This window comes from Conger conger, chromosome 11 (assembly GCF_963514075.1).
Source record: "Conger conger chromosome 11, fConCon1.1, whole genome shotgun sequence".
Taxonomy (NCBI): domain Eukaryota; kingdom Metazoa; phylum Chordata; class Actinopteri; order Anguilliformes; family Congridae; genus Conger; species Conger conger.
Genome location: NC_083770.1, coordinates 44,079,827 through 44,107,326, shown reverse-complemented (window position 1 = coordinate 44,107,326; position 27,500 = coordinate 44,079,827). Strand labels below are relative to the sequence as shown.

The 27,500-nt window shown below is 51.5% G+C and overlaps 1 protein-coding gene across 2 annotated transcripts in view; it reads right to left on the bottom strand.

The window, feature by feature from the left end:
- LOC133141042 (serine/threonine-protein phosphatase 2B catalytic subunit gamma isoform-like) overlaps positions 1–27,500 on the bottom strand; it is a 52,739-nt gene that overhangs the window by 11,989 nt on the left and 13,250 nt on the right. For both annotated transcript variants that reach the window (XM_061261409.1, XM_061261410.1), the window contains exons 2-10: positions 21,704–21,901; positions 18,707–18,831; positions 11,468–11,579; positions 5,765–5,910; positions 4,383–4,522; positions 3,473–3,550; positions 2,720–2,814; positions 1,457–1,582; positions 737–814 (exon numbers count right to left, since the gene is read on the bottom strand). In XM_061261409.1, coding sequence (XP_061117393.1) covers positions 737–814; positions 1,457–1,582; positions 2,720–2,814; positions 3,473–3,550; positions 4,383–4,522; positions 5,765–5,910; positions 11,468–11,579; positions 18,707–18,831; positions 21,704–21,901 — 1,098 coding nt within the window. The remainder of the gene's footprint in view (positions 1–736; positions 815–1,456; positions 1,583–2,719; positions 2,815–3,472; positions 3,551–4,382; positions 4,523–5,764; positions 5,911–11,467; positions 11,580–18,706; positions 18,832–21,703; positions 21,902–27,500) is intronic.

The following is a 27,500-nucleotide window of genomic DNA, read 5'->3' as shown; positions in this document are numbered from 1 at the left end:
GCCCTGCCAAAGCGGGCCCTGGCAGGGGCCGGTGGAGAGATTCTCCTGCTGATTGGTGGGAGCGCGTCTCCAAGCAGCCCTGAGGAGAGCGGAGGAGAGCGGAGGGGAGATGGGGAGGCACTGATTGCCCCCCCCCCCCCCACTTTCTTCAATCCGCACTCGATCCGGGGTCTGCGCGGCCGATTCTCACGCACTGCCCCGAAGGCAACGCCGCACAACCCCGGCGAGCGGACCCAAACTGGCGGTCGGGCCCGTTAACAAGAGGGGACCGGGCAGGGCCGGCGGTACCAGGCCCAGATGAGGGCGCAGGGCCAGGAGATGCGGCCCGCTGGCGCGGGGGCGCAGGGGCGCAGGCCCGCGTTCACGGGACGGAGAAACAGATGCGCTGGAGACACACTAAACAACACCGTGCCGCGGCACTCCGCTGAAGCTCAACCGAATGCCCAAGGCAACGCCGTCGCTGGAAAACAACACACACGCAGAAGCGCTCCAGCAAACTTCAAAACATATTCCACGGAAACCTGACGCAACTCTTTCCTTCACCGTAGTCCCGGTAAACTTTCACCACTTAGCCGTGGCCACAGGCAGGAAGGGCTTGCAGCCTCAGCAGTGAAGGTATTGCACTGCTCCCTTTACATTTATGTAGGCACACTGGGCTACTGTGCAGGGCTTCACAGACGCGGTCGTTTCGGGTTTTGGCGAACGGCGGACGGGGCGCGGGGAGTCCTCCTCTTACCTTCACACGTGTCGTCTCCCTCGGACATCAGCTCGTCGTCAGAGCAGATGTTCAGCACGTTCACCAGCATCTCCGTCACTGCGGCCAAACAGGGAACCCGGGTTAGCACAACCAGGAAAGCACAACCGGGATGGCACAACCAGGATGGCACAACCAGGAAAGCACAACCAGGTTCCATCAATCAGGTTCGCTCAATCAGGTTGGCACAACCAGGATGGCACAACCAGGATGGCACAACCAGGATGGCACAACCAGGATGGCACAACCAGGATGGCACAACCAGGTTCGATCAACCAGGATGGCACAACCAGGATGGCACAACCTGGATGGCACAACCTGGATGGCACAACCAGGTTCGATCAACCAGGATGGCACAACCAGGATGGCACAACCAGGATGGCACAACCAGGATGGCACAACCAGGTTCATTCAATCAGGTTCGCTCAACCAGGATGGCACAACCAGGATGGCACAACTTCAGACTGCCATTCAGTATTAGGGGCTAGCCTCACCATGCATAGCGAAATTCAGATTCCTGAGCCTATATACTCTACAGGAAAGGTCGTGCTAAACGAACACTAAATGCCTTGTTTGTCAGAGACAAAGCATTCTTATTTCCTTTTTCCCCATAAAAGGCGGGCGGATTCAGACTGGCCTGTTAAAATTTTCACAAACAAAAGAGCATCTGAGCAGAAAGCCCCCAGAATGCACTGCTCGTACCTTTCTCCCCCACAAAAGGCAGGGACCACGTGAAGACGTCCATGAAGTTGGGCAGCCAGTACGGGTGGGGGGAGCAGTTGAACTGTCGGATGTTCATAACGTTGTTCTCGTATTTCAGCACGGCAGCTGGGGAGGGAGAGAGGAAGAGAGCGCTAAGCCTTCGCAAAGCGTGGGCGTCTTCGAGTGCAGCAAGCCCACGTCGATGCTTTCAACAATCAATTATTCCAGCCTCCCCCTTCTCGGATATTCATGGCCACAGGACAATGCCAGGTTGTTAGGAAACAGTTTTAATGAATGCATAATTTACATAAGACTACTAATGACACAACGTAAGCACCGAAGACATTTCAACGGTCCCTTCGGGTCTCCTGGCAACGGTCGAGTCCTCAGACCGAAGTGGTTCAGCGCACAGGTGTTAACGCTCAGCAGCGCGGGCAGGGTGGTCTGGGAGGAGTGGGAGTAGTTTAGGTTGGGTAATACAGGGGCAGGGTGGAGTAGCAGGAGTAGTTAAGGTTGGGTAATACAGAGGCAGGGTGGAGTAGCAGGAGTAGTTAAGGTTGGGTAATACAGAGGCAGGGTGGAGTAGCAGGAGTAGTTAAGGTTGGGTAATACAGGGGCAGGCTGGAGTAGCAGGAGTAGTTAAGGTTGGGTAATACAGGGGCAGGCTGGAGTAGCAGGAGTAGTTAAGGTTGGGTAATACAGAGGCAGGGTGGAGTAGCAGGAGTAGTTAAGGTTGGGTAATACAGGGGCAGGCTGGAGTAGCAGGAGTAGTTAAGGTTGGGTAATACAGGGGCAGGGTGGAGGAGCAGGAGCAGGTAAGGTTGGGTAATACAGAGGCAGGGTGGAGTAGCAGGAGCAGTAAAGGTTGGGTAATACAGAGGCAGGGTGGAGGAGCAGGAGCAGTTAAGGTTGGGTAATACAGAGGTATGGTGGAGGACTAGCAGTAGTTAGGCCTAGGCGGTGGGTGGGGTTAGGTGTGGGTGAGGTGAGAGGCTGGTTTGCTCATGCGTATTACGGAACCTGACCTGTGATTATGGTCAGACGGTTCCCATGCCCAGAACCCAAAGGAAATGTACAGCCAAGAAGGCAGCACTCATGGGGACAGTCTACACAGCCAAAGAACATACCACTTCCTCCATCACACTAACACAGACAGACAGAGTCAGGAAAATCACACACGATCACCATTCTCCCTCTCGCATAAATGCACGCACGCATGCACACAGACACACAAACACACAAACACACAAACATTCAACCAACCTTTGTTGTTGTAGACATCTAAGTAGTTTGGTGCGGAGAAGATTGTGATTAAGGAGGGGAAGCCTGTCGTCTGGCTCTTCCTGTACATTCGGTACCTGCGTGAGATAGGCACGGTGAGCCAGACCACAGCAGCACTCTGACCAGCCTGTGGAACTCAAACTCCCAGCATACACTGGGCTCCCCCCAGCCACTGTGATCCCAAGGCCAGTATGACCAATACTGACATCCAAAACCTTGCTCATTTCAACTCTAACACAAAACTATGGCATCTTCCACTAACATGAAAAAAAGAAAGTACATACATACATGCATATAATCAAAATAAAAATCACATAATACAATTAAAACCATACTGTAATAGATTGTATATAAAGAAGCAATGAAAACAAGTAGCTAAAATGATATGCCAATGTGGGATAATTTGGTCTTGATTTTGGTCTCTCATTTGTAGTCCATGTTTACTGCAAAATTAAGATAACATTTCTAGTACACTTTAACCAGTCAGCGGTGGATTAATCAGGGGTGGATTCCCATAACACATAGTCTCAGACATCAAGTGCTTGCCTTTAGAAATGATCGTCTTCACGCCATGTAGCCATTTTCAAAGTAAGCACACTATCTTTTCCCAACAGCTTAATGAACGTATTAAAGCACAGAGAAATCGTGACTGCACAAACACTCGGAGGAAGCAGCAGTATTGAAAAGCCCCAAAAAAAAGGTGTTAAAACGATAAACAGAAGAGCTGCCACTCACCCGGCATCCTGTGCTTCGTGCGCTCTTATTACAGACAGCAAGTTATTGTTCAGCAAGAAGTCGCATATCGCTGGGTAACTGCAAGGACAGAGAAACAGCCCATTTCAATGAAATTACATTTATTTATTTGACAGGGACGGTGCACGTTAATTCGCCAGGAAGGCTCATTTTTCCATCTGTAGTCCCTGTAGCGCTACATGTTTTTGAGTGTAAATTTGCCCGGACTTCCTATTCATGTGTTTTACATTTCGGTCGCTGCCACCTGGTATGAAAAACATACTGTAACAAGCAGTCTTTTTATGACACAAGTGCCAATTAATGGGGCCTTGCTGATCTTTGCATTTTGAACTGCGTTAGTATGTGTTTATTGTCCTTTCCTGCCCCCTGGCCTTTGGGGCGTGCTTTAATGGGGGAGAGACGGAGGAGACAGAGAGGGGCTAATGACCAGGACTGAGGAGCGCTTCAGCAGACAGAGGCCACAGCGCACAGCAGAGCTGTGGATGTGGCAGCTGGCAATATGGCTCTTTCAGCACCCCGCTAGCCACCAAGAACCCCCCGAACACGCACACGCACACGCACATGCACGCACGCACGCACGCACGCACCCCACAAAGTGGGTACAGCTACCCAGCATGTCGGCGGGTTTTCCCCAGACTCGTTCGAGGGTTGAGAACAGCTGGTTTTCCACCCTCCCTCAGTCTGGCCAATCAGTAGCACTAATCATCCAGGGGAAAAGAGGGGAAAAAAACAGGGCTGGATTTGGATTTGAGGGCCAGGAATCGGCCCAAACTCTGCTGGAGTTACACAACTGCGCCTCCAATTAATATCTGCAGCAAGAGGCACAAACCTGAGGCGTCAGGGTGTTGTGGTATTTAAGCTGTGCGTGTCTATAGAGGCGGCAGCTCCATACCTGTAGAAGTAGGAGCAGCCTCTCACAGAGTTGTGGTTGAAGTGCTCGGCGGTCTTCTCGCTGCCGTAGTCCTCCCCGGGGTCAGACCACAGCAGGTCACACATGGGCCCGAACGCGGGCGGCTCCTTAAACCGGTCTAACTGCGGAGCACAACACAGCACAGCACAGCACAGGTCAGCACAACACAACACAACACAGTACAACACAGTACAGCACAGCACAAGACAGTACAGTACAGGGCAGTATAGCACAGCACAACACAGCACAGCACAGTACAGCACAGGTCAGCACAACACAACACAGTACAGCAGAGCACAGCACAACACAGCACAGCACAGTACAGCACAGCACAACACAGGTCAGCACAGCACAGGTCAGCACAGGTCAGCACAACACAGTACAGCACAACACAGCACAGCACAGCAGAGCACAGCACAGGTCAGCACAGCACAGCACAGCACAGTACAGGTCAGCACAGCACAATACTCATGGTGCGGAGCTCGCTTCCTTTCTGCGTTCATGCTAGTGGGTTATAGCCCATTGCCCAGGCTACAAGCATGACCTATGCAGCCTGTGTAACAGCTATAATACACTAGCATGTGTAGCCATGTAATTCCAGGTTCCCAGCCTAACCCCAACAGCCACAGTAAGCACAGGCTGCTCCAAACAATACAACAGTGTGGGAACAGCAGCAGCCTAAAAACACTTCATCACAGATATACACAACTGCTAGCCTGAACATGCTAATTATTCTGTCACATACGGCAGAACACAAGCCTATGCAGTCTAATGCACATCTTTAACGCTCTTTGAGGGAGAAAACAAAGACTACGCTTTCGAGTGTGACAGCTACTTCTTGTGTACGTGTCAGTTCAGGACACCCAGAGCTCCACAAGTCTATTACGGAGCAGCGCATCATTGGAGCCGCTTCAGTAATAACTAAGCCATCTAAGTGGCAATATCCCGGGTCCAGGATACACGGGATTTAACATTAACATTTACCTTTAAATCTGCTCGGCAGAGAGAAATCCTCTCAAATGACACAGCTGGACAGTGACAGGACAGTGACAGGACAATAATAAAGAAAAACGCTCACTGCGAATTGAAATCTTTTCACGGAAAAAGGTGTTTCTAATTACACCACCCAATTGGCTGATGAGATAAACGCATGAAGAAGTAGGTATACAATATACGTTCCTAATAAAGTGCTCAGTGAGTGTATATACTGTATAGAGCAACTGGCATTTGTATAGCAGTACAAATGACGGGAAAATTGCGGCGCTCTTCCAAGGTAAAAGCCAATCAAAGTCTGTCAAACACAGAGATGACGTCAGAGTGAAACTACGTCACCGCAGAGCGAAGCGACGTGCTGGGAGACTCACTTTCCTGATGTCATCGAGGCAGTTGATCTCGGGCGACAGGCCGCCATGCACGCACAGGAACTGCTGGTTGAGGAGGGCGGCCAGGGGCAGGCAGTCGAAGGCCTCCATGCAGGCGTCATACACTCGCTCAGAGTACTTTATTTTACCTGCGGAGAGAAGCACTTTAACTGCAGCGGAAAGGTCCGTGTGTGTGCGTGTGTGTGTGTGTGTGTGTGTGTGTGAGTGTGTGTCAAGGGCCACTACTGTACCTACCATGTAAAAAAAAAAAAAGAAAAGAATAATAAATACCAGAAAAACACAACAAAAAAAAAACTGATTAAATAAAGAAAAGTCCTCAAGTATTAAATGCAATAAAGGGGTAATTACATTTATTTAATAAGGCCACAAGGAAGTAAAGCAGTCCATTTATTAATTACCATGTTTCCGGCAGCATCCGCAGGCCTGGCCTATAAAAGGAGCCGACGCAGAAGTGGCCTCCCGTGGGAACACAGAGACTAACGAGGACAGTGGGAGGAATGTGGCATAGTGGGAGGCCAGCCAATTCGGAAGGACGGAATATAAATCACCTTTTAGGCGATGAGGAGTCCCCAAATTTATTTGTCAACTCTCCTTGACCGTGGAATGAGGAAACTACCGTCTAAAATACATTTAAGGCGGGAAACGATGTACAGGAACAAACTTCGACCAGTGCCGGGCTATTCTGGCCTTGTATTTTGAGAATTCAGGGCAAAGAATGTTCTTGACGACAAGCCCAAGGGATGGAATCCAGTCATGGTATATTTGCAGTAATACTGTCATGTTGAAGAGGGCAGAGAAGCACCTGCCTTATTTGTTTCCAGGATTAGATGTGAATTAATATGAGCATTTCCCAAGCAAGACCCTTCAGTTTGACGTGGTCAAACAGCCACACGGCTTCACGTTACAAACAGAGACGGCAAACTATTTTCATTCTGGGTGTCGAATGACCTATAATGGAGCCCAACAAATGGGGGTGAAGATGCCAAATGCCCTGCAGACCAACAAGTAAATAAAAAAACTAAATAAACAAAACCTGAAGAAACAGCAGGGATCTACCTTTGGTGCTTTTCATTCCATCCACATGCGTATATTCCATCCGTCGCAAACATTAATTTGCGCAAAGAGCTCTCCTACAATTTCCTCGTAAGAGGTTACGTTCTAATAGCCTGTCGTACCGCTTCAGAATTCCCTCCCGAGCCAGACGGTGAATGCATTCAGAAAGCTGAATTATGTACATTCATCCGAGCACAAAGCCTGGCCATTAAATCGCTTCTCTGACATATCGATAATACAGCAGCACAAAGGCTTGCCAATGCCTCAGCTTTGCCTTGAGAGAGAGAGACTTCATTTGTTTCCCGACTGTAACCTTGACAGTCTTCCCAGCTCACTGCCCATTGGTGCAGGACAGAGAGAGGCCCCCTCTGATTTGTCGAGCTGGCCAATCTGTTGTTGAGCAAACTGAGTTAATTTCCCCCCAGGTTCTGTGTTATGGTCAAGCTAGGGAAGGTGAACCAGGGGTGGAGTCTGAGCATAGTCTTGTGTTGTGTGTGGAAAGGGGGAGGGGGGTTCCCCAAGATCAGAACAGATACAATCACTGGGCCGGCCATACAAACGTGTGCGGGGTAAATAAAAAAAACCTGCCCCGGTCTTGAGCTGAAGGGTTTTTGAGTGCTACAGGGTTTATAGTAGGAGCAGCCACCTGGCGTGTAAACGTGTCACTGTGTAAAAGTGCCACCGTGTTAAAGCTGCCATTCTCTCTCGCAGGGTTGAAAACACCCGATGGTCATGTGTGAGAGATAATATCCTCCCAGCAGATGGGTCTAATGGATCAGCATCACAAGCGCAACTACGGGTTAAAAGGGCAAAGTGCGAAAACACACAGCCTGCAGGCTCAACTGTGCTTAATGGCTGATTAACGGGCTTTAAAAGTAAAAACGGGAACAGCAACGCAAACATGACTAAAAAACCACCAAGGTCGTCAACCCTCCTCCCCTATTAATCAAAGTCAATTCATCTTTTCACTCGGCTATAATGAGGAAGAGCAGAACACTGAAGTTCTTGCACTTCATTCGTGGTACTTTTTTTAATGGAACCTCAAACCTCCAAACAAGCCCAATTAACTTATTCTGCAACCTCTTCAACACAGGGTCACCTCACACAGAGAGAAATGCTAGCTATTCAGATGGTTTCGCTTAATTGGTCTCTATGCATGCTAATGACCGTTTTCATTAGACATGTATTTACATAAAACCGTGCTACTTCTTTGTTTTTTTTTAATATAATGAAAAGATATATTTAGCTCACACATGCTATTGACCAATACTAAGCAAGGCTGTCCATGCAATGGCCTGACCTGAACATCTGGTGAGCAACAAAACACACCTTCACGATAAAAGTCACAATTATTTTATCATTTACTTCATTTGCCATTTAAGATATCATTCAATATCATAGCAAATCGCACTATAAATAAGCTAGTAAGAAGGCATTTTAGATTTCAGCTTGTAGCATCGATTATTGTGGCCACACATTTAGAAAAAAATGTTGAAGTTAAAAATTGAAATAAGTTAATTTATTGATTAAAGTAACGTAGTGGTTAAGGTACATGACTGGGGGCCGCAAGGTTGGTGGTTCAATCCCCAGTGTAGCCACAATAAGATCCACACAGCCGTTGGGCCCTTGAGCAAGGCCCTTAACCCTGCATTGCCCAGGGGAGGATTGTCTAATCAACTGTATGTTGCTGTGGATAAGAGTGTCTGCCAAATGCCATTAATGTAATGTAGTAAATTTAGCCCTGGTTCATATGCAGAATCACACTGCAGTTTGCCCAGTATAAATCCTCATTCTGAAGAGGAAAAACTCCTTTCACTCCTTGCAGCAATATGTTACGTCTTTATGCTGCTCATAAACTAAAGTCGCCTGAACAGACGCCATTTTAACAAACGCACCGCGCCGCTCCTATTTTGGGGCAGCAGTTGGGAGCATTTCAGCCGGCGCCGGGGAGGCGTAAGACGTCACATAAGTGCCCTTTAGCTGAGGTGGAGAGCGAGGAATGGGGGCGGTCGGGGGGCGGAGAGAGTGCCCTCTGCGGTCTGCGGAGAGCGGCGGTTACATTAGCGCCAAAGTGGCATCGGCGGGGTGACCATACGGGCTCCGTGGAGGAGACGGGCGTGTGTGTGAAATGTTAAACAGCAAGAGGGAGGCAGCAGACGGTATCTCAGCCTCCAACACCCCAGCCACAGTGATGAAGTGTAGGTGTGTATATGCGTGTCCTCACCATATATCAAAAACAGGTAAGTGTGTATGTGCGTGTCCTCACCATATATCAAAAACAGGTAAGTGTGTATACGCGTGTCCTCACCATATATCAAAAACAGGTAAGTGTGTCTATGCGTGTCCTCACCATATATCAAAAACAGGTAAGTGTGTATATGCATGTCCTCACCATGTAGCAAAATGAAGCACATTATGCGTTTATCCTCACTGTGTAGCAAAAACAAGTATGTGTGTGTCCTCACCATGTAGCAAAAACATGCATGTCCTCACCATGTAGCAAAAACAAGTGTGTGTGTGAGTGTGTGTGTGTGTGTGTGTGTGTGTGTTGAAGTCGTGTGTTACAGGACTACTGTGCAGCTATAGCCACGTTTAACATCTCTCTCACTTATTTCCCCTTCCCTTTCATTCACCCCTAGCGTACAGAAGAGAGATAGGGGATATTCGACTGCAGAGCAGCAGGCGTTCCTTTGTGTCCTGAGACAGCACGCACACAGAGTGGGCTGGAGATATCGGAGCGCTGATTGCGCCCTCGCAGTAATCAAACAGCAGCGCTCGACAAAAGCACGCAAGCACCGCCAGGCGCACACGACGCAGCTCACTCAGTCAGGCAGCCCACACAAGTGTGTGCGTGTCTGCGTGCGTGCGTGTCTGTGTGCGTGCGTGTCTGTGTGCGTGCGTGTCTGTGTGCATGTGTGCGTGTCTGTGTGCGTGCGTGCGTGTCTGTGTGCGTGCGTGCGTGTCTGTGTGCGTGCGTGTCTGTGTGTCTGTGTGCGTGCGTGCGTGTCTGTGTGCGTGCGTGCGTGTCTGTGTGCGTGCGTGCGTGTCTGTGTGTCTGTGTGCATGTCTGTGTGCGTGCGTGTCTGTGTGCGTGCGTGCGTGTCTGTGTGCGTGCGTGCGTGTCTGTGTGCGTGCGTGCGTGTCTGTGTGTCTGTGTGCGTGTCTGTGTGCGTGCGTGTCTGTGTGCGTGCGTGCGTGTCTGTGTGTCTGTGTGCGTGCGTGTCTGTGTGCGTGCGTGCGTGTCTGTGTGTCTGTGTGCGTGCGTGTCTGTGTGCGTGCGTGTCTGTGTGCGTGCGTGTCTGTGTGCGTGCGTGTCTGTGTGCGTGCGTGCGTGTCTGTGTGCGTGCGTGCGTGCGTGCGTGTGTGCGTGCGTGTCTGTGTGCGTGCGTGTCTGTGTGCGTGCGTGCGTGTCTGTGTGCGTGCGTGCGTGCGTGTCTGTGTGCGTGCGTGCGTGCGTGTCTGTGTGCGTGCGTGCGTGCGTGTCTGTGTGCGTGCGTGCGTGCGTGTCTGTGTGCGTGCGTGTCTGTGTGCGTGCGTGTCTGCGTGCGTGTCTGTGTGCGTGCGTGCGTGTCTGTGTGCGTGCGTGCGTGTCTGTGTGCGTGTGTGCGTGCTGTGTGCGTGCGTGTCTGTGTGCGTGCGTGCGTGTCTGTGTGTGCGCATGAGTGTGTGTGTGTGTGTGCATGTGCGCATGAGTGTGTGTGTGTGTGTGTGCGCATGAGTGTGTGTGTGTGTGTGCGCATGAGTGTGTGTGTGTGTGTGTGTGTGTGCGTGCGCATGAGTGTGTGTGTGTGTGTGCGTGTGCGCATGAGTGTGTGTGTGTGTGTGCGCACGAGTGTGTGTGTGTGTGTGTGCGCGCATGAGTGTGTGTGTGCATGTGTGCGTGTCTGTGTGTGCGCATGAGTGTGTGTGTGTGTGTGCGCATGAGTGTGTGTGTGTGTGTGTGCGTGTGTTTGTGCGTATGAGTGTGTGCGTGTGCGTGTGTGTGTGTGCGCGTGTGCGCATGAGTGTGTGCGTGTGCGCATGAGTGTGTGTGTGTGTGCGTGTCTGTGTGCGTGCATGTGCGAGTGTGTGTGTGTGCGTGTGTGTGTGTGCATGAGTGTGTGTGTGTGTGTGCGCGCATGAGTGTGTGTGTGTGCGCATGAGTGTGTGCGTGTGCGCATGAGTGTGTGCATGTGTGTGTGTGTGCGTGTGCGTGTGCGCATGAGTGTGTGTGTGTGTGTGCGTGTGTGTGTGCGCATGAGTGTGTGCGTGTGCGCATGAGTGTGCGTGTGCGCATGAGTGTGTGTGTGCGTGTGTGTGTGTGCGCATGAGTGTGTGCGTGTGCGCATGAGTGTGTGTGTGTGCGTGTGTGCGCATGAGTGTGTGCGTGTGTGTGTGTGTGTGTGCGTGTGTGCATGAGTGTGTGCGTGTGCGCATGAGTGTGTGTGTGTGCGTGTGCGTGTGTGCGCATGAGTGTACGTGTGTGCGTGTGCGCATGAGTGTGTGTGTGTGTGTGTGTGTGTGTGTGTGTGCGTGTGCGTGTGTGCGCATGAGTGTGTGTGTGTGTGTGTGTGTGCGTGTGTGTGTGTGTGTGTGTGTGCGGGAGAGCGGCTCGGCTCTGCCCTGGTCGAGTGTCCGCGCGGCCGCACTTACACTCCTGTTTGAAGGTGAAGTACTCTGTGAGGTGGCGGCACTCGTGGTTGCCTCTGAGGAGGAAGAGAGTGGTGGGATGGTTGATCTTGAGGGCCCACAGGTACAGCACACACTGCAGGAGGGGGGCAGAGAGCAGAAGGCCATTACTGGGTTAGAACCGCCGTGTTCATGGGCCAACACTATATACAGTACTGAGCGAAAGACTCAGGCAAGATGCTTTCAAAAATAATGAAATGAAGAGTTTTCAAAAATTGAAAGATTTCCTATAAAGAGCAGAGAACAGTTCAAAACTAAATGAAATCAATATTTGTTGTGACTACCCCTTGCTTTCAAAACAGCACTCTACCATACACTTCACATTCTCTTCATGTAATGCAGGTACTACAACAAACTCCATCAGCTTTTCTTCTTACTCTTGTCCTCTTACCGGGCCCCTACGTTCTACTTCAGGCCTGTCTCTCTGTTTTACAGGATCACAGGAACCGTGATTAAACACAAGAGGCTGAACCCTACAAGTGTCAGTGTCAGTGATCTAATCACAATGATCCGAGCAACTTATGGTTGTCAGAACAATTTTACAGGGAGGCTTTCTAATTCAATAATGGGCAGTGATGGATGTTTGAAGGGCAACAAATACTTTTTTTCCTATTTAATTATCTGTAATGTACCGTATCATTTGATATGCTTTGAATTTGAAGAATTAAACAAATTCTAATTATTCCAAAAAATGTACAATGAACTCAGTTTCGCATGCTCATGCAAAGTTAACAAATGTCACCCTAATTCAGAGGTTCGGGGGGTGTAACAAGGACAGCTTTTATCTTGGTCATGAATCCACCCAATATGTCTACTACCCTCCAGACACCAATATTAAGCGTTGTTATGCCACTATACACACAACCATCCTCTCTAATGGGGCACAAGTGTGACCATGGGATCTCCTGTACAAAGGCAACACCACCTTCCTCCTCGATATTGAGCCAGACAAGGGAGCTTGAAATGTACGTTTATTAAAAAATATCACATATGATTGCTCCGGGGCACTTTGACGCTAAATTGTCCAGCTTGCCGAGCACTTAGCGGGAGCTCAGTGCTGTCACTACATGCGGTCCATGCGGTCCTGCTGTCCTGACAGACGGCCACCAGCCACGCCAACACTGAGGGGGTGCAGCCTGCCTTCATTCACTGGAGACCATCTCCACCACTTTAACACGCACACAGACACAGACACAGACACAGACACAGACACAGACACAGACACACAAACACAAAGACACACTCACACTCACACTCACACTCACACTCACACTCACACTCACACACAGCTCAGCAGCCAGGCCTCAAACCAGGCTGAGAGAAGAGAGTGAGCCATGAATGACAGAGGAAGAGAAGTGAATGAATGAATGATAAGAGAAATGGTAAAGGGTTGGCATTATATAGCGCCTTTATCCAAAGCGCTGTACAATTGATGCTTCTCATTCACCCATTCATACACACACTCACACACCAACGGTGATGGGCTGCCATGCAAGGCACCGACCAGCTCGTCAGGAGCATTTGGGGGTTAGGTGTCTTGCTCAGGGACACTTCGACACAGCCCGGGCGGGGGATTGAACCGGCAACCAATGTCACCAAAATGAAGAATGAAGGAGAAGAGACAGAAGAAAAGAAAAGGAATGAGAAGAGTCCAGAGAAGGAAGGAGAACAAAGGAGAAGAAAAAAGGAAACGCAGTGTAGTCCTGTCAGGTGTCATTCAGTGCAAACCCAACCAATCCGCACAATCTCCCCCGCCCTCCCCTTCCCACCTTCCCATTTACCGCAAAAAAAAACAGCGGCACCATCAAATGCCACCTCTAAGCCCCATCAACAAAATGCCAAGGTAACCGAGGACAGCGGGCGCTGAAATGCCAGTTGAAATAACAGATAGAGAGGCGGATAAAAAGAGATCTCAGGCGCTCCTGCAGCCCACGCAAGCAGGAGCAGGTAATTGCAGGTAATGTGGACGGGTCCTGGGTAAGGGCTGTTAGCGTAGAACCCATCTCCAGGTTCTGCACTCTCCCGGCCGTGCCGGAATATTCCCACAACCCCCTGCAGGGACAATGGGCCCCAAATGTCACACGTGTTTCTGTCACATAACGGCAGGTGGAGTGGCTGTCTCGACATCAGAAGTCCAGCATGAAGTAAGCACCATTTTTCAGTGTGGCCAATCAGGGGAGAGAGATGGGGCCATGTGACCAGCAAATAAAACCAACCTTCATATGAAAAATGATATTGACTGGGCACCATCATAATATTTTTTTCATGGATGCCATGTCATCTAACCCGTGTTTTGCCACAAAAATGAATGGGTTGCTATGGGTTGCTATGGCCGCTTGTCCTGCAACATGTCATTGTCACATTATCATGTGATTAAGAACGATCCATAAACATCAGGCGTATTGTTAGCATACTAAGCATCGCAGTAAGCAGTGCAGTATGATGGCCATGAAAATGGCGTCTGAATGGAGATTCCTAGCGTCCTGCACTGCTACTGGTGAAGGCCACACCATCTGAAGGGCTTGCCTAAAGATCCTAACAGCTTCTACTGTTTCTCCTGGTAAGAGAATCTGCCCAACACAAATGTAGAATGCAGTAAATGCTAATTTCTCAAATCAGCCAACAATTATGACTCAGAACTTTATTCACAGGTGGTCCCCCAACAAACAAACCATCCAGCAGGAGGATGGTTGATAATTACCGCTGACCAAACAAAGGGAAAGGCTAAATTTGGCAACACAGAAGGTGGATTGCTACAGTTGGCGCGAACACTCATCTTGAATGCTAATTTTGCCTTGTTAAAGCTTGAAAAGCACTGTGCCCAGACAATGCTGCAGGTGACCGGCGTTTCCCGGCCTGAGTGCACGGACGCATCCAAACCTTCTTAATTAGCATCAATCAGAAAAAACCCTTCATTAAGCAGACACCTCCACCAGGCCTGCACCTGGCCCTGGAGGGCTCACAGGTCCCTGACTGGCTGCCACACATGCGTCAGTGCCGGGCGCTGACGTTAACGAGGAGCCGGGAGGAGTGTTTGAGTAGGCCAGCAAGCACTTCCATTTTCCTCGCCCTATTGTCCAGCTGCCAGAGGACCTTGAGCAGGTGATTGGAACTGAATGGCAGAAAAGACTCTTTTGGACAAATACAGCTGGGCCTCTGCAAACACTTGTGCGGTTAAAAAGGACTGCGTGCTCCACGAGAGGGAGGGAGGGAGGGAGGGAGGGAGAGAAGGAAAGAGGAAGAGAGAGGAAGAGAGAGAGGGAAAGAGAGGGAAAGAGAGAGGGACAGGGAGAGAGAGAGGGAGGTACAGAGGGAGAGAGAGAAGAGAGAGAGGGAGGGATAAGAGAGAGGGAGAAAGAGAGGTATAGAGAGAGGGAAAGAGACAGAAACAGAGGGGGGGAGCGGAATCCAGATGCTCCGGTTCCATCAAACCGTCGGCCAAATGACGTGCCCACTGGGCTATTACCAAAGGCGGCCTGACCTAAAAACCACTGCGTTAGACCACTGTGACCAGACTTTCTGGACCGCTGAACTGTTCTCCAGAACTACACACAGACACACACACACACACACACACAGACACACACAGACTGCACAGCCACAGGAGCACGAAGGCACAACAGACAGACACTCCCTCCAACACTCGATGAAGACGGACACCGGTCCAGTATCTACCTCCTCCTTCCCTCTGCGCTAACCTCTCAGCTCATTCCTGCCCCCACGCCCAGCACACATCCGGCTTTAGCGCTTACATGAAGTTATCAGCTTAACCTGGATATCTATTTCAGCAGCGCCACACGGCGAGCGCGGAGGACCGGCCCGGTGACCAGGCGTGATTAGCCCCTCCTCCACGCAGACCCAGCCCAGCGACCGCGCAGCAGACCGTGAGACCGGGGCGGTCCCGTCACGGTCAGCCCACCACACCGCCAGGCCAGGCGTCTCCGCTGCCTTCAGGCTTTAACCCGCGTTGTTCTCTCAGAATGCGCCGTTTGCATTCGTGAGCCGAGCTCGTTGCTCCAGCCGTTTCTATCGATGCAGAGCAGAGACGAGCACACCTCAGGAAAATGAGGTGTCACACACATCCAGTGAGAGGTGGACAGTTAGCCCTTTGAAGAGCAGTTTGGGTTTTTTTTTGTTAGAACTCCAGTTCCGCAGAGGGGGACTGCCCCCTCCCCCACTGTCCGGGTCGCGGCCAGGCAAGGCAGGGTCTCGCGGCCGTGCGCTGGTACGCGCGAGGGTTTTGAAGCCGCAGGTGACCCGGGGGAGATGAAGAGGGTTTGACGGCTCCCGACCCGACCTCTCGTTCGGCTTTACCAGCCGCGCCTCTCGCTCTTTCATCCGGGGCCTTTCATCCGTGACATTTGGCCGGACCCCCAGGCACCCCCCATCAAACGCCCGGCCGCCCCCCTCCCGCAGGACGGAGGGACGGATGCCCTTCCAGGGGGAGGGGCGGCCTGCAGCCTCCAGCCTCCACGGCCCTTTCATTCAGACCACACACCCAGGCACTTCACCTGTCCCGCGGCGATAAGGCCACTCTTCTGAGGGTCTATAAATAATACACCTCCATCCGCGGAGTCAGGGCGGCCGCGTGCCCGTACGCCCAGCAGAGGAGGTGCGAAGCTCTGGCTCTGTTCTGACCAATGTCATCTCCACGCATTCAGACGGATGCTGCTACACACAGAACGGACATCAATTAACCCTTTGAAGAGCAGGTTTTTTTGGAATGTCTTTTTTTATGTAGTATCTATGCCCATATTCTCTCGCACACACATACATGTATGCGCGGACACACACATGCACGTACACGCAAGCACACACAGACATAGCACATATGTATACATACACACACACACACACACACACACACACACACACACACACACAGAGGTATATGTAGTTTCAGCCAGTTGATCACTTTCCAACTAAACAACTCCCACTGCTCGACTACCACAGCCTCTGCGAGGATGCCAGCAATTCCTCCAGGTTGCCTAGCGACCGAGAATACATAAGAAAATGTGCTAGAAGGCTGGGATGGATGGGGTCAAGGAAGGTCAGCGCTCTGCTCCAAAATCTAGTTTGTGAAACAAGACAAGGCAATTTCCTCAGGAGCCCAACCCCAATTTGTTACAGATCTCATTCCGGCACCAACAGAGGCCCACGCCCCAACAGGGGCCGTCGCGGTTTCTATCATTTGCGGTCTTCCGAGAGCAATCTGCCGACCGGGATTAAACGGCCGCAATGTCTCCTTTCCCATGAAATGCTACGACTGTCACTCCCACGGTGGGTTTAAGTCACAGAGACACTTCTGAGAAGACCTGGAGGACCTGGCTGCATAGGTGCACCACTCATACCCCGTGACCAGGCGCACAGCTAACCACAGATCAGCGAAAATGAAGTGGCTCATTGTTGACAGACGCATGACTGTCCAGTGCAGTAGAGGGGGGGGGGGCTTCATCAACAGCATCCACAGGAGATCAGACAGATCACTCCAAACAAAGAAACTGGACAGGCATAGACACCAGCGAATGCAGCTTTCCCACGAGTATAAATAAAGCCTTTATTGGTCATTTTTGGTTATTGGTTATTTATCTGATGCATTTATCCAAATCAACTAAGCAGAGGACAGGGGACAAATTGCTGGAGCAATGCAGGGTTAAGGGCCTTTGCACAGCTGGGTGGATCTCATCGTGGCTACACACGGACATCTCATTTTCAGTACAGCCACTGAAGCAATGAAGACAAAAAGAAATGTCTGGAAAGTTGTGGAAAAATTATGCAGATATGTAGTAGCAAAACGATCCAAACTCCTCCGGTTTCTATAGCCTGTTTCACATCAAACAACACCGAGCAAGCAGGCAGGGTGCCAGCGGAGCCTCTCGCCAGCCAGCAGAAAAGACCGATGCCTCCGAAATGGCAGCAAGCTGGAGGAGTGTTATCATTCACACTGCGCTTGGCAAGGCCGGCTTTAACCCTCCGGCGTCCAGTGCGGTGTAGATGTTACACTCGGGCGTGGTGTAGATATTACACTCGAGCGTGATGTAGATATTACACTCGAGCGTGGTGTAGATATTACACTCGAGCGTGATGTAGATATTACACTCGAGCGTGGTGTAGATACACTCGAGCGTGGTGTAGATATTACACTCGAGCGTGGTGTAGATATTACACTCGAGCGTGGTGTAGATATTACACTCGAGCGTGATGTAGATATTACACTCGAGCGTGGTGTAGATACACTCGAGCGTGGTGTAGATATTACTCGAGCGTGGTGCAGATATTACACTCGAGCGTGGTGCAGATACACTCGAGCGTGATGTAGATACTACACTCCAGCGTGGTGTAGATACTACACTCCAGCGTGGTGTAGATACTACACTCCAGCATGGTGTAGATACTACACTCCAGCGTGGTGTAGATATTACACTCCAGCGTGGTGTAGATATTACACTCCAGCGTGGTGTAGATATTACACTCCAGCGTGGTGTAGATATATGGTGCAGATTCACTCGAGCCGGTGGAGATGCAGAGAGGTCGGTACTGTGTGTTCCCTGCCGACAGCCTGTCTGTGCTCCGGTTCCTCCTGCCGGTTCATGTTCAACAAGCACAAAGACGAGGCGCTACATCATTTACCGTATTTTTATCACCCGCCAACTCCTCGAGCCAGGGGAATAAATCCTACCTGACTGCTATAATGGAGGAATTTGCACCGTACAAGTGGAAAGAAGAATTTGCAAGTGGAAAATATCATCCCGAAAATGTAAAACAGCATTGTACTGTAGCTTTCAAACAGTATCAATGTATCAAAATACTTGACACTTGACATGTCACCCTGACCCTACAACGTAGGGCTCTACCGTGCTCCCATTTTAGGAGCATTAGCTTTTGAAAATTGATGCGTGCCAACCATAATAATAACTTATGAGCACATCCACTAACTGGGATGCATTCACAAGCTCCTAAATTTCTGAACTTTAAGAGCATATGTGTTTGTAGCGTAGAGCCCTACAAGATACAAATACAAGCCTCCACCTCAGCATCTGCCCAGCAGAGAACGTGGTGACCGATGTGACACAGCAAACCAGTCCAGACGGGCAGCACAGATAACTGCTCTGACTACAGAAGTCTTTTCCCCTCTGTTTTCCGTGAGAGTAGATTGGTGAAGACGCGTAGCATTATCGGCGGGACAGGCCCAGGCCCACTCACCTCGATGCTGAAGTAGCCTCGGTCCACGTAGTCCCCCAGAAAGAGATAGCGCGTGTTGGTCGGCGAGCCGCCCACTTCAAACAGCTTCATCAGGTCGAAGAACTGCCCGTGGACGTCACCGCACACTGGGGAGAGGCGGGGAGAGAGGGGCCTGAGCACCGTGCGCTGACCCCGCGGCTTGTCCAGCACGTTAGCCGCCCAAAACAATCTCCATCGGAAACCAACGCAGGGCTCTACATTTGAGGAACATTTGCGTGTGAAAAGCGATGTGTGCCAACTGGAAAAATAATCGAGGAGAACATCTACTAATTGGGATACGAAAGTGCGCTCCTAAATTTTAACTAACTTAGGAGCACATGTTGTCCTTGGAAAGAATGTTAGCATAGAGCCCTGGATTGGCAGGAAAAGTGTTGAATTACAGCACTGCGCATGCAAACTAGAGGATCTGGCAGCTCTACAAGGGAAGATTTCTTCTACACCTGGCTACCCTTAGCTGAGAACGGGATACGGCCTGAAACAAGAGCCTCAAAGAGCACAGAAGTAGATGCTAATGCCACTAAAACCGCAGAACCGCCAGCGCCAACAGGACACAAACTTGAGTGCATGGTGGCTCAAACTCTGGGACCCGTAGTCACTTCGTGCTCCGGACGGGTTCGGTGGAGTCTGAGTCGATGCCACCGGCTTCCCATGAGTCCAGGAGAGTGAACGCATGCAGGAATAGCTGCTGTCAAGAGATGTAAACGACGGTGCCCAGGGCGGGCACTAAACCGCAGGACCGGGGTAAACACACGGCCAAGCTGGCTGCTGCCCACAGCTGCCAATCAGGAAGAGGAGCACTGCAGCCAATCAGGCAGAGGAACACCACAGCCAATCAGGCAGAGGAGCACCGCAGCCAATCAGGCAGAGGAGTACTGCAGCCAATCAGGCAGAGGAACACCGCAACCAATGAGGCAGAGGAGCACCGCAGCCAATCAGGCAGAGGAGCACCACAGCCAATCAGGCAGAGGAGTACTGCAGCCAATCAGGCAGAGGAGTACTGCAGTCAATCAGGCAGAGGAGTACTGCAGCCAATCAGGCAGAGGAGCACCGCAGCCAATCAGGCAGAGGAACACCACTGTCAATCATGCAGATGAACACTGCAGTCAATCACAGAAAGGAACACTGTACAGTGCATCCCCCATCACAGATATGTAAGTCAGACCAAGGATGACTGGCAATGTACTTGCTTGCATCTGTAATAGAGTAAGTGTAATAAGATATTGGAAGCATTCGTTGTAATTGCTGGAAGCAATGAAAATGCGATTATACAGCAAAAACCCAACATGAAGTCTTGGCCCATTTAATTACTATTGGGGTATTTACTGAGCCATTTCAGAGAGTGACAGTAATGTGCTGAATTCTCTCTGGTCAGCTTTGTGAAATGGTGCCTTTCAGTGTGTTTTTTTTTTCTTTTTTTTGCATTATAAATGCTGGAATGCAATCAACTATTTAAAGGCTGGGCATTTTTCTCTCATAGAGCTGTGAGAAAGAACACTTTTATTGCTCCTCAAAGCTCCCTGCAATAACTTCCAGATACCAGTGCCATTCTCTCAATCTCGCTCTCCATCCATCTCTCTTTCTCCCACTCTACCACTCTCTCTCAAATCCAAATGAATGTGCTTCATTTGCATGAGAGGTAAACTTCTGCTGCAAAAGCATCGAGGAACATAAATGGCAAACAAACAAACCCCCATACCCAAGAACTCCCTCTCCCTCTCCCTCTCCCTCTCCCATCACACTTGTGAAAATGTTGCTGGCCTTCAAACCGATTCACTCTGGCTGACTCACCAGCCTTTTCATTGCAAACAGATGTCTTAATTAACGCTCCTGCGCCGCGTCACTCAGGCGCTGCGTTTGCGGCTCCGCTGTTTCCCAAGCCCAGGGAAGGAGAGGGGGGGGCACTTCATCAGAAACTGTGAATCACGGGGGTCAGAGGGGGAGCGGCTGGGAAACCGTGGCGACGCATTAGCGGAGCTGGGAGCGGGGCGGAGAGAAGGGCGCGGGTGACTCACTCCTCTTGTTTGACAAGACCGCTCAGATGACCCCTCATCTTTCAGCGGCCGTCTGGTAAATATGAAAGCGGGGCCGCCCTGTCCTTAACGCAGTGCATTGTGGGTCCTCGCTGGCCTGGCGTTCGGAACGAGGCACGTCATCGGCCGCTCGTCGGCTGAGGTTCGTAACATTTCGATTGCAGAAAAAAGGCTATTTTGATTGCTCGACTGCATACCGAGTCTGCGGTTGGCTGAAAGAAACGGTGTTAAGGTGAAAAAATGAAAAAGCTGGATAGGTTTGATAATATGTATGGCAGCTGCAATCTCTGCTGAACGGTGTATGAGCAGCCTGAGCCTCTCACCAAACAGAGGAAGGAAATTCACCGTTATCCAGGTGGAAAGAAAACCAGGCTCTTTAAGGCACTGATATTTCCTAAGTGTACCTCTAGATTTGATTTCTCTTCACAAGATGGCCACTGAATTTGCAAACAGCGACATGGTCACCATGCAACATTATTCTTTGTGTTTAACTGATCTTGGCTCCCGGCAGCCAAGGTTTATTTCAATTGTTTATTTGGAATTGTGCACGCAAGTACAGCACATGCAACAAAAACATTTAAAACTTGACCTGAGGCCCTTTAATATTGTCCAGACAAGTTTTAATGACAGAGCACTCTGCACTAAAATGAGGGTGACTAACTCATATGTATGTGAGTGTGATCGATGGAACATTCAGTACCTGTGCAAGGCACACGAAATATTACTTGTGTATAGTACTGTATTGTAATGGTCCAGTAAATGTGATTTTGTAATGTTATGCTGCTAGGTCTTGGCTAGGTCTTATTTGCTAGGTTTTAATCTCAAACAAAGGTTTATATATTTATGTGTGGGGCCTGTGACTGACAGATTGAGTGTCTGTGGCTGACTCTGATTGGTGGGTGCGGGACATGTGACCAGCGCGCGGTACCTGTGATTGGCGCCTCCACCTCCAGCATGCACTTCTCCTGGCGCAGGATGGCGGCCCCGTCGTTGATGATGCGCAGGGCCACCTCCTCCTCCAGACGGCCCTCCTTCACCAGGTGGCTCTTCAGCACCTCCGGCTTGGGCTTGCCGTCCTCGTACAGCTCCTTCACGGAGAGGCGCTGGTGGGGCGGGAACGGCACCGCTGCAGGGGGGCGAGAGGGGGACGGGGGGGCGTTAGAGGGGTCCCTGAACGTCCCAGCGACACTCACACATGCTCAGAGTGCGTCTCTCTTATCACCGCACAGCACCTTGCCTCTAATGCTCCCCCAGGCTACAAGCAGCGCTCGTACATGAATCAAAGGGCTGTTGTACAACTCTGGACAACAATGTGTGTGTGTGCGCGTGTGTGTGTGTGTGTGTGTGTGTATGTGTGTCCTCTTGTTGAGAGCAGAGTTATGGCTACTTGAGCATGTTAACTGAGGTAAGCAGTTTGTTCAGTCAGAGGGGGCATGTAAGGTGAACAAGGGGGCAGTTCAGGGCAGGCTGGGGTGGGAGGGGGCCGTTCAGGGCAGGCTGGGGTGGGAGGGGGCAGTTCAGGGCAGGTCAGGTCAGGCTGTGGCAGGAGGGGGCAGGTCAGGTCAGGTCAGGCCGGGACAGGCTGGGATGGGAGGAGGCAATTTGAGGCAGGCTGGGGCAGGAGGGGGCAGTTTGGGGCAGGCTGGGGCAGGTTAGGTCAGCCCAGTGCAGTGCTCTAAACAGATTTTCTGAATCAGGAAGCAGCTGTGTAGCCAGTGTAGGCGGAATATTCCGGGCTTTCGCGGCCGAGGACGGTCATTTACATGCGCTGGCCGTTTCACACTCCCACGGCAGCCCCAGCGACCGCGGCGAAGCCAGACCGCAAAGCCAGTCTAACGGTCGGGCGACGGTTGTCCTCTCCTGACCCGGAAAGCGGCCATACCACACAATCACCCGACTGTACCGCAACGTCACCGACTGTACCGCACAATCACCCAACAGCGTGCCAACAATGTCAGCTGCGTTTCAGCATCCAGCAACTGCACTGCGACTGCACACAGGGCAGCACACTGCGACTGCACACAGGGCAGCACACTGCGACTGCACACAGGGCAGCACACTGCGACTGCATACGGGGCAGCACACTGCGACTGCACACGGGGCAGCACACTGCGACTGCACTGGCCGCAGACGGAACTGATCCACAGGGCAGTACGTGACAGGCCTTTAGTTACACATACGCATGGAAATACACTCACACGGACAGGTGCGCGCACACACATACACACACACTTAGGCATTCATGCGCGCGCGCACACACGTGCAAGCATACACACAGACACGCAAACCATACACACACACACACACACACACACCGCTCCTCTCTGTACACCTGTTCCCCCCAGCCTGCTCAGAATGCCAGACTGAGGAGTTCTGCAGTTCTGCCAGCACACACCACGCTCCCTCCATACACAAGCAGGAGCCACTGCACCACTGTCCCACCAGCAGCCAGCCAGTCAATCAGCCAGTCAATCAGCCAGCCAACACAGAACCACGTACACAGACACGCACACACAAACAGACACGCGCACACACGCGCGCACACACACACACACACACACACACAGACACACAGACACACACACACAGACACACACAGACACACACGTGCGCACAGACACAGACACAGACACACACACAGACAGACAGACAGACAGACAGACAGACACGTGCGCAGACAGACAGACAGACAGACAGACAGACAGACAGACAGATACACACTGCGGAGTGGGGGAGGGGAAAGCAGATGAGCTGTGAACTAGCAGCAACCACGGCCTCCTGTCAGATGTCTTTGAGAGGCCTCATGTCGCCTCATGGTGCTCGTATACAGGAGTTGAACACACTGCACAGACGGCAGCTAACGGCTGACGTGCGAGTACGTTCACACTCCACAACGCGCTGAATAAGGCGCCGATAAGGGCCGACCAGTGCCAACGGTGTGGGACACACCGCAAAAACCGGCCATTGGCCAACGGCGTCTGGGTGTGTCCAAGCCTTTAAGGCTCTGGGGCTAACAGTAAGGTGTTGGGCTTGGTGTGTCCAGGTCTTTAGGGCTCTGGGGTTAACAGTAAGGTGTTGGGCTGGGTGTGTCCGGGGCTATAGGGCTCTGGGGTTAACAGTAAGGTGTTGGGCTGGGTGTGTCCAGGTCTTTAGGGCTCTGGGGTTAACAGTAAGGTGTTGGGCTTGGTGTGTCCAGGCCTTTAGGGCTCTGGGGTTAACAGTAAGGTGTTGGGCTTGGTGTGTCCAGGTCTTTAGGGCTCTGGGGTTAACAGTAAGGTGTTGGGCTTGGTGTGTCTGGGGCTATAGGGCTCTGGGGTTAACAGCAAGGTGTTGGGCTTGGTGTGTCTGGGGCTATAGGGCTCTGGGGTTAACAGTAAGGTGTTGGGCTTGGTGTGTCCAGGTCTTTAGGGCTCTAGGGTTAACAGTAAGGTGTTGGGCTTGGTGTGTCCAGGTCTTTAGGGCTCTGGGGTTAACAGCAAGGTGTTGGGCTGGGTGTGTCTGGGGCTATAGGGCTCTGGGGTTAACAGTAAGGAGTTGGGCTGGGTGTGTCCAGGTCTTTAGGGCTCTGGGGTTAACAGTAAGGTGTTGGGCTGGGTGTGTCTGGGGCTTTAGGGCTCTGGGGTTAACAGTAAGGTGTGAATTCTCACCCTGCGCTGAGTAACGTGTTCAGTGTGGACTGTGACACACAGCGTGCACAACCAATGCAGCAGAGGAAAAAGAGCAACTGTTACAGCAGCAGCTGATCCTACTACAAATCTCCATTTATGAGTCAGGACAAGAGCTCCATCTCTATATGTAGATAATTGCAATGAAATTAAATCCCACGAGCAAGCCAGAGGTCTCTTCAGAGAGGGCAAGGGAGAAAGCAAGAGATGGGGGGAGCGAGAGAGAGAGAGAGACAGACCAGGGTGGGGGTGGGGGGCGTTGCATGCTTTCAGATTCCCAGTAAAATCCAAGGATTCCCCAGACACGGCAACAAGCGGTTCCAATTACCCTCGCGCACAGAGGAACGTTCACAGCATATTCCGGCGGGGGTCGGCTGCCAGAACCGGCCCTGGGCGAGCAGTATTGGTCCAGAGCGCACGCACACCCCCCCGTCAGTCATCATGGCAACGTACACATTACAGCACACCAACGAACCGTCAGCCATTGCTCAGAAATCAGCCAATGGCATCAATTTAACCGCAGCGATCCTGCTATCAAACAGGCTCAGGTGAGGAGTCTGACTCAAAGGACAAAGTATGCTCAAATGATGACGATTTGTAAGCATTAGAAGCTCAAGTGCAACCACAGGAGAAGTAGTTTGCTGTTTTTCAGTTCAAGGCAGAACTCAGGAGTGTGTGCTCGGGCAGTTAGCCCTGTTTTTAACATTCATAACCAGCCGGACCCACAGTCCGCTCTATTAAAGACAGATGGGTGCCCCGCTGGTGATGAGTCTCTCTCACAGCGCACGCATGCCCGTTTGAGTGCACGCTCGTGCAGGCTGAGTTCACGGACACAGGCCCACGCTCCGCTACATCCAGAGGAACGCTCCGGGATTCCTGTTGGGAATGCCGCTCTGCTACATCCAGAGGAACTCTCCGGGATTCCTGGTGGGAATGCCGCTCCGCTACATCCAGAGGAACGCTCCTGGATTCCTAGTGGGAATGCCGCTTTGCTACATCCAGAGGAACTCTCCGGGATTCCTGGTGGGAATGTCGCTTTGCTACATCCAGAGGAACTCTCCGGGATTCCTGGTGGGAATGCCGCTTTGCTACATCCAGAGGAATGCTACGGGATTCCTGGTGGGAATGCCGCTTTGCTACAACCAGAGGAACGTTCCAGGATTCCTGGTGGGAATGCCGCTTTGCTACATCCAGAGGAGCGGTAATCTGAGAGCCTGGTCAGGGCTCGGCTTGCGGAGCCCATGCTCATCACTAAGCACTACCCGCCAGGGAAGATGTCCCTTTGAAGGCACGCTGTGGGCGGGTGGTGGTGGTGGAATGCCCCAACAGGCCCTTTAACACAGCAGGGCCCCTAGGCGGGCATCCCCTCTTCAACTCCGTGCCAACAGCGGAGATGCGGGGTGGGGATGCCACGCCCGCCCACTGAGATCACGTCTCTCCCAAGAGCACAGCGGGGGAACAGACAGGGGCAGAGGCAGGGCTCCGGTCTGGGCTGTCTGCTGCTCTGTTTGGGGGGGGGGGGAGAGGGGCGGGTTTGGCTGACAGTGTTATCTTTGAGCTAAATACTGCAGTTGTGAGTCAGGTCCCCAATACTGAGGATGCAGTTCCCAGACACATCCAGTGATCACGTTAATGCAGGACTCTGCTTTATATGCAGAAAAGAAGAGCTAAATTACAGGAAAAAATACCCTGCTTTCTCTAGATGCAAATATTAACATCTCTGCCCCTTCAACATCTCTCTAACCCTCTCTGCTCCTTCAACATCTCTCTAACCCTCTCTGCCCCTCAACATCTCTCTAACCCTCTATGCTGCTTCAACATCTCTAACCCTCTCTGCCCCTCAACATCTCTCTAACCCTCTATGCTGCTTCAACATCTCTCTAACCCTCTCTGCTCCTTCAACATCTCTCTAACCCTCTATGCTGCTTCAACATCTCTCTAACCCTCTCTGCTCCTTCAACATCTCTCTAACCCTCTCTGCCCCTCAACATCTCTCTAACCCTCTATGCTGCTTCAACATCTCTCTAACCCTCTCTGCTCCTTCAACATCTCTCTAACCCTCTCTGCTGCTTCAACATCTCTCTAACCCTCTCTGCTCCTTCAACATCTCTCTAACCCTCTCTGCTGCTTCAACATTTCATATCTATTCCTAACTCTATGTCCATTCTACAAGATGGATGAAACCATTTGTGGAGCATACATAAAGCACTGGGTAAATGTATTCAATGGATAGGTGGATGGCCATGTTCTAAAGCATCCTGAGGGGCAACTCTGAACATTCACTTTGAGCTTCACTTACTGTGGGGAGGCGGAAAGCCATACTGAAAGGCTAAGACTGCCCCATCAGTGTCCTTTGGCCATCTAGTGGCCAAACACAGGCACTGCTGTTACCTTGGTGGGAGCCACCCATTCAGCAATTCCACGAGCGAGAGACACTGCCATTTGGAAGGCGGTGAACTATTTCAGACAGTGAGCCCATTCAGCTAAACCCCACCATGCCCCCATAAAGCACCGTTGGTTAGTCCAGCCTCTGACTTCCTGTGGGTGCCCAGTCAGCTGGCTGTGGGAGGGGTCCGGGCCCCATGGAGGGGGGGAGGGAATATGGGTTACTGGCACACACCTGGCCCGCCCCCTGGCTCCCGCCGCTGATGATGGGGACAAGCTGTTGCTCTCTGACGAGCGCGGTATAAATAAACAGTAAGCGTTTCGCGGCCTACGAGTCAGGCCGCGAAAAGGCTTGTAAGCCGTGTACGTGCGCTAAGAAGGGGAGATTAGGCAAAGCCCCTATTAGCCCGGGATTCCAGGCTCAGGGGCTGTTTATTTAAGGCCCCCGGTGCCGATCGCCTCCCCGGGGGAGAGCGGGTGCAGGAAGCCCCTCCAGCTCAGCCCAGCGGTGTCAGGGGGGCGACCCCTCGGGGCCAGAGCGTCCCAAACGCTCCCCCCGGGCAGCGAAGAGTATGTGCACGTGGGGCTCCTCTTGGCCTCAGCCTTGCAGCTGTTCCAGAGGCGGTCAGATGGGAACACGTGTCCCCTCTCTTCTCAGGCCTCACAGGGAATGAG